Source organism: Dendrobates tinctorius, unplaced genomic scaffold, assembly GCF_039654945.1.
Source record: "Dendrobates tinctorius isolate UK_male_01 unplaced genomic scaffold, ASM3965494v1 ptg000224l, whole genome shotgun sequence".
Lineage (NCBI taxonomy): Eukaryota > Metazoa > Chordata > Amphibia > Anura > Dendrobatidae > Dendrobates > Dendrobates tinctorius.
This window is the reverse complement of record NW_027361891.1, coordinates 9,043,263-9,055,616: the sequence shown is the minus strand read 5'-3', so window position 1 is coordinate 9,055,616 and position 12,354 is coordinate 9,043,263. Positions and strand designations below refer to the sequence as shown.

The window sequence follows — 12,354 nt, the reverse complement described above, 5'->3', positions numbered from 1 at the left end:
CAATTTAGTTATGGCAGTCAAATCAGCATAAAAATAAATACATATTGTATATACACTACTGTGCAAAAGTTTTAGGCACAAGTGGGAAAAAATGCTGCAAAGTGAGAATGTTATAAAAAATAGAAAGTTAATAGTTTTTTTTATCCACTAAAATGCAAAGTGAATGAACAAAAGAGAACCCTATATCCTATCAGTATTTGGTGCGACCACTCTCTGCTTTCAAAACAGCATCAATTCTCCTAGGTACACTTACACAAAGTCAGGGATTTTGTAGGATTATAATCAAGTGTATGAGTAATCCATTATACCAAATAGGTGATAATAATCATCATATTCATATTTAGCTTGAAACAGTCATTGACAAACAGCTGCGTAGGAGGCTTAAACTGGGTGAGGAACAGCCACATTCTGCTACAGAGGTGAGGTTATGGAAGACAGTTTCATGCCACAAGTCAGACACCATGGCAAGACTGAGCACATCAACAAGATACAAGGTAGTTATACTGCAATGTCACTCTCAGGTAAAGATAAAAAAGCAGACTGGGGTTTCTAGATGTGCTGTTCAACTTCTTTTAAATAAGCACCAAGAAATGGACAACATTGTGGACCATACATGCTGTGGTCGGCCAAAGAAACTGTGAAGTATTGAAAGACACATCATGCTTACTTTACTTTAAAATTGGAAACTATGCAGCAGTGCCATCAGCTCAGAAGTGGCAGTAACCACGGGGGGCCCAGCTACCTTTATCTATAATTCGGAGATGTCTGGCCAGAAGTGATTATGGAAAACTTGCAGGCCAAAAAGTCATACCTTGAACATGAAAATGAGACCAGGCAAGAAACTGGGGTGCAGAAAAATGTCAACAGGTGCTCTGGACTGAAGAGCCAAAATGTGAAATATCTGGCTGTAAAGGCAGTATGGCAAAGGGCTGAAGAGTGGTATAATACTGAATATATGCAGGCAACAGTGAAGCTTGGTGGAGGTTCCTTGCAAGTTTGAAAAGAAAGAACACCGTGAGCACAACTCAAGATGGTGCTAAGGTTAGGTTCCCAAACCGTTAAAGCCACAAATATGAACCTAGCACTCAACTTAAAGGTATTTGTAAGGCGGTTTATTGTAGTACACGAAAAAAGACGTTTCGGTCAATGTGACCTTCTTCAGTTACGTGTGGTATATAGTGTAGAGCTTATAGGCATCTATCAGAAAGGACGATGCGGTGGACACCGCATCTGGAGGCATGGTTGCCCCTCTCCTATATACTGACAAGCTCATTACCTTAGAGAGATCATTCTCCTCAATGCCTAAAGCACCATCGTCCTTTCTGATAGATGCCTATAAGCTCTACACAATCTATATACCACACGTAACTGAAGAAGGTCACATTGACCGAAACGTCTTTTTTCGTGTACTACAATAAACCGCCTTACAAATACCTTTAAGTTGAGTGCTAGGTTCATATTTGTTCCTTGCAAGTTTGAGGCTGCATTTCAGCATGTGAAGTTGGGGATTTGGTCATGATTAATTGTGTCCTTAATGCTGAGAAATACAGGTAGATCCCTTATGCAATACACCATCATGGAGGTTGGCTGTATGGGGTTATTGTCCTGCTGCATAATAAATTTGGAGCCAATGTCACTAAGAACTATCTTGAAGATCAAGGAGTCCTCGAACCATTGCTATAGCCCCCACAGGACATTTATCTAAACATCACATTTGTCTGGGATTACATGGACAAAATGATTTGCATAACCCTACATCCACAGAAGATGAGTGGTTCACGTTGAAGTTTGGAACAACCTTCATGTCGAATTCCTTTAAACATTATGTGAAAGGGTACTTAGAAGACTTGATATTTTAATGCTGTTTTGAAGGCAAAGGGTTGTCACACCAAATATTGATGTGATTTGGATTCATCTTTTTGCTCATTCACTTTACATTTTGTTAAGTGATAAAAATAAACTATCAACATTTATATTATTGAAAGCATGCTTACTTTGTAGCATTTTTTCTACACCTGCTTAAAACTTTTGCACAGTATATATATATATATATATATATATATATATATATATATATATATATATATATATATATACACACATTTTCTTTTTTGAATCTTCCAACAGAGGGTAAAAAAAGCAACTGCCCCCTTTGTACAGGCCTCTAGGAATGATGGCAGAGGAAAAGACAGAAGGTACAAAGGAGGCATTGATATTGATGTAGATTCCCTCTTTGGACAGCAGAGGGAGTCCAACTTACCAGTACCAGCAGAGAAAACCATATGAGGTCCCAGCAATGGATTGCTCTTCCTTTCGCAAGCATTAAGTCAAAATTAACATTCATGTTACCAATCATGTTTTGTGGGATAGCAGTGACCTTGACTTTAATGCAGAGCATTAATTAAACCTCAGTACTTTTCTTCATATTCCATATGTTGCAGTATTTCACATGTCATATAATGAGAGAAATCCTAGAAGGGAACTGCGGTGTAGACTAGTTGGACAGGCGGATTCTTGGCGGCATCTCCCCTGACAACTGCCCTGGAGTCACAGGGTCTCTGCCTACATGCACGTATTACCTGAGACCTGTCAGTCACTGGCAGCGGGCGGGGAGAAGCCGTCGGGGACCCACCTGTCTGACTAGTTCACAGAGCGGTCTCCAGCAGCTTTTAAAGTATGCTTGTCACACATACCTGGCTGAGATCATACAGCCAGCATCCGATACATACTGTCTGCAGATTGGGCAGCATGAATAAGCCATTAGGTTCCCTTTAAACAGTGCACATCCGTATGAATGTACGGGATGAAGAATAGATATTTTAATTTACAAAACAAAAAGAGCAGTCTTATTTGTTTACACCTTAACCTAGACAGTCCTGAAATACACCGCATTGTAAAAGAACTGACATAATTAAGGATTTAAAGCAGAAAGTTCATAAAGATTGGAAAAATAACTGAGCCTTTTACAAACCTTGTCCAGTCTGACATCTTCGGCCACTTTCAAAAGAGAAAAGATTGGAATCGTATCCATATCGGCGCAGGCAGAGGTATGGCCATTTAACAGAATCTCGCTTCCGTGTATACAAGATGAGCTCATTTTCTGTTAGCTCCATTACTCCAGTGCCCAGCTCATTACCATCATCATCCACATTAATAACCTGTGGGAACCAAGAAGCAACAAGGAAGCATGAGCCCTGCCTTCATTCACTACATGTCAAACACTGCCTAGGGCCATCTGGCATGGCCAAGCATGCATTGTACCACTTAGGCATTCACCAAGGTAGTGTCCTTAACGTGCCTGGTCAATGTTCCCCTGCTGAATAACCGCTCCGCGACCAATACAGCCTCAAGGCTTCTTTCACAAGCAACATTTTTCTAAAAAGCGCCCTGTTATTCATGGTATTTAGTGGCTGCAGTTTTACTCCAGACTCCACATTAAATAAGCACACGACATACAGTGCACCATGGTTTGTGGCTTTTTTACATTGTCAGTTTCATTCCTTTGGTAAAAGTAATGGTGATAACATCAATTTTGTGTGTTTCTGACATGTCAGAAGTTTACCACCTCCCTCCAAGTGATGTACAATCATTGGGTCGTAGAAAACACTTACCTTAAACCTGTTTTGGTGGTTATCTGGGAAAGTTTCTTTATCTGGACAGCTACAACAGCTACCCATTGCTTCTTTAGAAGACCATGAGATCGCTAGAAAGAAGGTAGTAAGAAATTATTACAGATCATGCATTTATTTTACACTCGTGTGATAAGATAACACAGAAAAATTTGACAGTGGCAGAGATTAAACCAGATGTATATTCTAGCTTTACACTGATATTATAAACAGCTCGAAAACACTGTAGCAGCCGATGTGCTCTATCAAACAGCGGGACATATATAAATACAATATTAAGAAATTGAACAATGGAAGGCCAATAGCAGCGACTAAACTAGGCTGGGGTCACATAGCGGTTTTTCCTGTATTCAGTGAGCGGACTTACAGTATGTCCAAACCCTCCCGCCGGGAAAGGTCAGAGAGGTCCCGATGCCTGCGCACTGCAGTACTCTGCTCTGCCCTCAACAGGGCAGAGAAAGTACGACTGTGCACGAGCCGAGGGAGAAGCAAGGAGGAGGACATCATCGTATGAAGATGGGAGGCGCCCGACGGGACGGCGACACCCATCGGACTGGACTGAACGTCGGGGTGAGTTTACTCTAACTCTTCTTTTATCTTTCAGGTTTCATCGGGGGCTTATCTACAGCATTACAGAATGCTGTAGATAAGCCCCTGATGGCAGTGCCGGCAGCTGATAAGGCTAAAATGGGGTGACAGATCCCGACTAAGGGTCATAGAGCGATTCCCGTGACTACGGCCGGTATACGCTGCTGCAGTGAGTTGTGTGTCACGTTATAGAGAGAAGTCACCGCCCTTGCTAGATTTCTTGGCAACTCTTTGTACGAGGCCAAAGCCCTTAATATGCCCCGGCAAGTGCGTTACGAGAAAATATCTGCTAAGCACTGTACAAATCCAATTACAATCTCATAAATATATGCAAATTAAGACATAGTTAGTTTATAAGAAAAATTTTCTAAATTGCTTCCAAAAAAAACAAGATTAGCAAGCAATTATTTACTAATCACAAGCAACTTACATAGCTCTGGCCATTAATCTCCCTAGCCTCAGATGCAGCATTAGGACGTCAATCTCGTACCATGATAGCATACCGTAGGAACTTCTTAAGCAGCTTTTAACCTTAAAAAAAAAGAGAAAACATAAGTAATTCAGTGCTTTGCAGACCTCGCACTGGCAACATGCTTCACATTAAACCTGATCCAAGGAAGCATTCTAGCATTTGGCATGTTCCAAATATCTCCTGCATGTCACTTCCCCGCCATCTCCCTGCCAACCCACACACAAATTCCCAGGCTCTTCAAGTTCTCACAAACCCTATGTGCAGCCCAGGCCTCCAGAAGAATCATTTCACAGATTTTTGTTTTCTAGTAGCAGCATCTCTTACAGGTGGAAGATATTTGGTTTAGATAAAGAAATAAATGTCATCGTCACAAAAATGGGCCTTTATGACGAAGAGGGAAAAATGTAACAGGAAAAAAAAAAAAGGGAAAAAAAAGTATGGATTAACAAATAAATTAAATCAAAATGAAACCTGGTAGTCCTATGCATGAAATCACTCAGCAAGAAAATATTCATCCACCTACACATGAGTAAACATTCCCTGGGACACAGCCTAGAGACACACACTGGTTTGTCTGTTCACTCGGCTTACAGAGATATTGCACAACACTTGCAGATCAGACAGTGAACGTGGGCAAGTATGGCGACATCCACATATATACAAGCAGACGCTAACCTAGCTGTAACAATCAGGTTGCAATGAAAATCTGCTTTTCAGTCCATTTACTACCAAGATACAGAATATCATATAACATATACTTTGGTGACATATCACATGCAGTGACATAAAATTAGATTTGTAGAGATTTTTTATATACTGTACATACGACTACCACTAACCCAGTGCCAGCATGTCAGAAGAAATAAAAAAAAACAAAAAAACAACAAGATAACCCTCATTCACAGGATAAAATAATGACATACAATGCACAATTTGTTTTTACTATATTTGTTCTATATTATGAAGAGCTGTCCATTTTTTTATTGACATTTGCTTCATTTTTAATAAATATTTTTTTTTTACAATGTTGCAGAAATACAGATAAAAAAAAGCCTGAAAATAGAACCCATTCTAAAATTATGCAAAGGAAGACTTCTATGGGCTATAAACCATACCCATATGGATCCACTGGAATATGCTTTGTACTGAAACTGAAGCGGTTTTTCAATTTAAAAAAAGAAAAGAAAACAACCAGAATATGCCTTTCTAATATGCAGTTTTTGTGCGACGGACATAAATAACTTTTTTAGCCCATAACTGAGCCGTAGAGATTCACTGATCAATAATACACATTGATGTTAAAATCAGATCTGTCTCGGGTCCGCGAGCCTCAGCACACGTCCTATTATCATCTGTTTCGCAGATCAGACTCGCCATTAAAGTCTATGGGATTGCATAGAAAACTGATGAAACGTAGAAGACATTGCTTTGTACTTCAGAATTATATCCAAGTGGCATCCCTTGATCCATAACGGTAGATAAAAGTTCAGACAGTCTACCTTTTCAGTTTGTAAAAGTGGATGAGAAAAAAAACAAAAAAAAAAACAAACAAGCCGGATGTGTTACAGAAGCAATACAGATGACACTGGAGAGAAAAACGTTTTGCATTGCATAGATGCGAAGAACATAAGACAGATATGCCAGCCCAGCACGGTGGCTCAGTGGTTAGCACGGTAACCTTGAAGTGCCAGGGTCCGGGATTAAAATACCACCAACGATACAAACTTCTTGCATAGGTTAGGTCCTCTCCATGTTTGCAGGGTTTCAGTGCACACTTTAAAGACATACTGAATTAATACTGTGAGCCCCGAGGACTGCAATGAAGAGGTCTGTATTCTCTGTGGAAATCAATAGTGCTATATGAGTTAAATAAATCTGTTAATGTAGCTTTAAAAGGGAGTCCGCCAACACAAAAGTGATCAAACCAAGCACAGGAGCTCGGTGCACCCTCGGTGTGACCAAACAGTTTGGAGCTCCTTGCCTTACATTTACCTCTGACTTCCTTTCACTCCTGAAAAACCATAGGTGTCAATCAAGAAAGCGGGACAGAGTAGGAGCTGTCAATCAAGTAGGTGGGAAGAAGCGCTGAACCATCTGACCATAACAAGGCTGCACCTTGCACCGATGCAGATAACCTCCCTTTGAACATTTATGGTGCGCTCGCACGGTGTTTAAACATAATGTACAATTAATAGGTCAGTAAATGTTTCCAGACAACTGTACCTAGATTTGTATCCTGACACAAGCCAAATATCTCACAGTACACAGATTTTTGGAAGACTGCTTATGTACAAAAGTTAACGGGCGCATGGACTGACTTATGGACATCTTCTTTCCATACACACGCATGCTCCAAAGACTCATCTAATGTGTGTGGGCTCCTTTAAGTTTAGTGTAAATACAGGGAATCTGTCACCAGGTTTTTGCCACCTAATCGGAGAAGAATAATGTAGAAACAGAGACCACCCTGATTCTAGCGATGGCACTTACTGGGCTGCTTGCTGCAGTTTTCATAAAATCGCTGCAATATAAGCAGTAGATCATTAGGGGACTAACTAGTAAATCTGCTGCCAGTTAGTCAAGCATATTAATTAGCTCTCTATAACCCCGCTCCCACCAGGGATTGGCAGCTAACTGCGTACACTAAGGGCAGGAACTGCCAATCAGTGATCTGGGAGGCGGGGTTATACTGAGCTCAACATTCAGATAACAGCTAGATCTGCAGCATATGAAACAGTAATTTTATCAAAATAACAGCAAGCAGGTCAGTAAAGTCATACATCCCTGGAATCAGTTTCTCTGCCCCTACATTATGCTGCTATCACATGGGATAGCTAAAATCTGGTGACAGATTCTCTTTAAGACCATCACTGATGACCATATAGACTAATGTGTTGGGCTTGCTAGATCGTCAGGATATCAAACAAGTAGCTAGAAAGAACGAGTCCACTACATATGCCATGAGTGCATTCTTCTGAGCTGGGTAATGCAAAATAATACTTTCCAGAAGAATTAAATAAAGCAAAAAATATGATGCCCGCGACGTGTGTCAAGATATTAAATGTTGTAATACACAGCCCATCAATGAACGGATTACACATCTTCTGTACCTTATATTCCAAGAGCCCACCCGACATTTCCCCCCAACAGCTCAAGTAACCCTGGCAACGCATAGCTTTTTATATGGACAGAATCTGTTTAAGAGGTTCCCTGGCAACGGAAATTTCTCCCTCTCTTTTTAAAGTGGGAAAGGTCTTTCTCTTTAACTCCCACACTACTTATGTCAAACCTCAAGCAACATTTGTGCAGGGTGGAGTGAGAGGGACAGAAGGTTCACATCAAAGACAGATCGCACTTCTCCAAAGAATGAAGGAGCCAGCCTTGCCCTGCAAGAAGAATGAAGGAGCCAGCCTTGTCCTACAAGAGAAAGGAGAGGGGACAGCGACATTCGTAATAAGCCCACTAGCCTGAGACAAGAGAAATGCGGAGAGTGAAGCCAATGCTACGCTGATAACTGAACAAGAGAACAAATGCTTAAGATTTTACTCACTTTTCTATGCAAAACCCCTAACGGAAGGGTGGGACAAAAAAAATTGTGATTTTAGCTCAGATGCTCAACATTTTCAGGACAGAATCTTTCCTTAAAAATAAAAACAATTTGTGTAAAATAGGTATTTAGGATCAATGTGAGAAAGCCATCTGATACTGCAGCCAGTGTCGTGTAGCTTGGGGACCATATTGTTGCAGAGAATCCACTACAAGGTTTGACCCTGTACTCTTCATTAAAGCTGTACCTAGCATTACACAATTACAGGGGTTGTCACGAGAAAAAAAGCTATTGCCTATCCACACGATGATCGGAGGGTGTCGCCGAGTGGTAAATTGAGAACAAGACAGGGAACTGTTACACCGGTTACAAAATGGCAAGGCAAGCTGGACGCCTGACTGCTGTTCCGCCCATTCCCTAAAGGGCTGCCTAAAAAGGACAAATGAAGACCCATAGGGAAGGAATGGAACAGGAGGTCACAAGTGTGTATTGCCACTCCATTCTAATGAGGATAAAACCTCCCCCTATCATATCCAGCAGATAGGTAATAACTTCCTTGTACCTGGCAACCCCTTTAAATCAAAGTAAAACCACTATTCAGACAATATGCTATCTGGGCATGTACACATAATAAAAACTGCATTAAAAATAGATATTTATACATGTATTTATTTTTACTTAAGAGATATATGTACAGGAATTAAAAAAAAATTGTCCTGGAGGATAAGTAATCAATATCAGATCGGCGGGTATTCAACACCCAGCAGTCAGACCGATTAGTGGCCTGACGTACACCGTATTGGGCCATGTTTTCTCCAGCTTTGTACCCTGTAGTGGCTGTTTAAAGGTACTGCTGCTCTGCGCCAATGGGATTTTGATGACCTAGCCTCAGGAAAAGAAATGCCATCCATGTAGAAGTCCTTGATTTTGGTCTGCTTTATACAGCATGGAAACATGGGATATCATACCACAAGACTAACTGCCAAAACAACCCTATAATCAGAGCCAGTCTAAGTTTCAACCTTTGTCTTTTATAAATAAAAACTTGCCAGACGTTCTATGCAAATGGTGGTTAGACATAAAGCATTAGGAAGTGTAATCCTTGATTAGTTATAAACCATAATTCTGACCATTTTCATTATATAATAGTGATAACAAGACTAATTCTGATAAGAGAAAAACAGTTTTGTGCCAAAGAAAACTGCAACCATTTCCTAGAGCTCGGCTGCAGAAAAGTGTATGCCCTTTTGTCATTATCACACCTAAATGTCCCGAGCTGCACATTACATTCACTCAGCGCACACTCCCACAATGATTGGGCCAATTCATGCGTTTACAAGCCGTGTTTTCTGACCACCCACCGCACAAAGACGACCACACAGCTCTTGTGCATGAGGGAAAAGAACTGCTCCTGCAAGCACAAGAAAAGAACTGTCAGGCCTCATTCAGCGCAGCAAGGCCGTACCAACCCCTCTCTGTTCAGTGTCTTCAGAGCCGCCAAGACACTGCACAGAGGTCTGAAATCACAGCGCGGAGCAAGCGCACTTCACCATTTATTCACAGTTCCTAAACAGCACAAGGCTCTAGAGAACAGCTATTTTTATGGTTACAGTATTACCGATGTACGCCAGTCCTTGAGATTTCTTCCTCAATCAAGTAGTTAAAAAAAAAAATCAGTCATTTCCTAGTCATATCTGCTGTGCCTGGGGTAACAATGCTACCTCTACAGCACATGATATGGGGGGGGAGCACATACACAGATCTTTAGTGGTCCTTTATTCTGGAGGTACATGGGCTGGCGCTTGAATATGCACATGAATATGACCCATTTTTCTTTTGGATACTACAGAAAAAAAATATTCTTATGTAGCAGACAGTGTGCACAGCCCATGCTGCCTGTCGCACAGCCCTGGATACAGCGCAGGTATATTTTCCTTACTACTGCACCTTCTGACACTAATAAAAGCTTTCACACACCCACACCAGATATAATTGTTTTCTCTGTGCCAATGTCAGGTTCCTGCCAAGAAGCCTTTACCACACAGCATAGGTACTTAAAGGAGAAGGGAGGGAATGGTGGCAGAGACTAACAAACTCTCATGATGACGTCCAGGTTACAATATAGACATCTATAGAAAGATGAAGTACTAGACAGAAGACACACAGGCTCCTCAGGAAGAGGATCTCAGTATTAGTTTATCAGACCACATTCTCACCTCATGGCAAAGTGACGTTTTAGCTAGGGGTTCATCATTCTCACCAGTTGAGAGGTTTGAAAATTTTACTGTGGTAAAGGATCTTGAATTATTTGCCCATAAATTGAGTTTTAAGAACCACTAAGGCCAAAATGTGGGCTCTCAGCGATAACTGGCTGGAAAACATGAAGAGATCAATATTTCAACAAGCCCTATCCCCTCTTCAGCCTGTACATCTGTATTGGCGTTCACAGGTTTTTCCTCCCTTGTCCGCCTGTCCTCAAGTTGAAATATTTGTTGTTGGTTAAGTATGAGCTCGCCCATATTACAGGCAGGATCGCTTATGAGGCTGTGCGCCCACGTAGCGTTTCTGAAGCAGAATATTCCTGGGCAGAAACGCACACTCTCTTCCCGGGAAAATGCATGTGTTTTATGAAGCGCTTTTGACGCTTTTGTTAAGCGTTTTAGCATGCGTTTTCACAATACAATTGTATGTAAGCGGAAACGCACGCGTTTCCGCAAAATTAATGAGCATGCTGCGTTTTTTTTCTGCTAAGCGTTTCCGCTGCGGAAAAATCACAACATTAGCACAATATGTGCGGATTCCACTATGATTAAATTGGATACTTTTCTTAAGCTTTACCATGGCAGAAACGCACGTCTAAAAGCGCCGTGGAAAAACGCTTAAAAAACGCAACGTGGGCACACAGCCTAATAACCTAACATGCCGACAACGATAGACCATTCAAGAATTATAAAATCTAAAAGATATTGTCATCAAACAGGCAGACAAAGGAGGTAACATTGTACTTTGGCTAACATAGATGTACAAAACGGGCATTTAGACATTTGGGTGTCCCTCAATGCTATAAAAGACGACCTACTAATCCCGTACAGAACTTAAATATGGAACTCATTAATAAATTGGATGAAGGGATTGACAAATCAGTTATCTCCATTAAAATGAGTGAAGCTCTTGTTCCAAAACACCCAGTTGTTCCCATTTTCTATCTTTTACTGCAAGTTCACAAGGACCCCCTTACCCCACCTGGTAGGCCCATCATCTAGGGCAGGAGTCTCAAACTCGGCAGAGTGAATGGGCCACACATAAAAAAAAAAAAAAAAAATTGAGCAGGCGGGCCGCATTCCTTTCAAACTTAATACACCTCGTACACACGCGGCTCCGCTCTGTACACACACGGCTCCTCTCCGTACACCTCGTACACACACGGCTCCTCTCCGTACACCTCGTACACACACGGCTCCGCTCACCTCGTACACCTCGTACACACACGGCTCCTCTCCGTACACCTCGTACACACACGGCTCCTCTCCGTACACCTCGTACACACACGGCTCCTCTCCGTACACCTCGTACACACACGGCTCCGCTCCGTACACACGCGGCTCCTCTCCGTACACCTCGTACACACGCGGCTCCTCTCCGTACACCTCGTACACACACGGCTCCGCTCTGTACACACACGGCTCCTCTCCGTACACCTCGTACACACACGGCTCCTCTCCGTACACCTCGTACACACACGGCTCCTCTCCGTACACACACGGCTCCTCTCCGTACACCTCGTACACACACGGCTCCTCTCCGTACACCTCGTACACACACGGCTCCTCTCCGTACACCTCGTACACACACGGCTCCGCTCCGTACACACGCGGCTCCTCTCCGTACACCTCGTACACACGCGGCTCCTCTCCGTACACCTCGTACACACGCGGCTCCTCTCCGTACACCTCGTACACACGCGGCTCCTCTCCGTACACCTCGTACACACGCGGCTCCTCTCCGTACACCTCGTACACACGCGGCTCCTCTCCGTACACCTCGTACACACGCGGCTCCTCTCCGTACACCTCGTACACACGCGGCTCCTCTCCGTACACCTCGTACACACGCGGCTC

At 42.4% G+C, this 12,354-nt stretch overlaps 1 protein-coding gene across 2 annotated transcripts in view; it reads right to left on the bottom strand.

The window, feature by feature from the left end:
• Window positions 1-12,354, bottom strand: part of FRS2 (fibroblast growth factor receptor substrate 2) — a 78,034-nt gene that overhangs the window by 9,085 nt on the left and 56,595 nt on the right. For both annotated transcript variants that reach the window (XM_073555507.1, XM_073555506.1), the window contains 3 exons: window positions 4,648-4,748; window positions 3,612-3,703; window positions 2,972-3,158 (listed from right to left, as the gene is read on the bottom strand). In XM_073555507.1, the coding sequence (XP_073411608.1) occupies window positions 2,972-3,158; window positions 3,612-3,677 (253 nt within the window). In that variant the 5' untranslated portion in view covers window positions 3,678-3,703; window positions 4,648-4,748. The remainder of the gene's footprint in view (window positions 1-2,971; window positions 3,159-3,611; window positions 3,704-4,647; window positions 4,749-12,354) is intronic.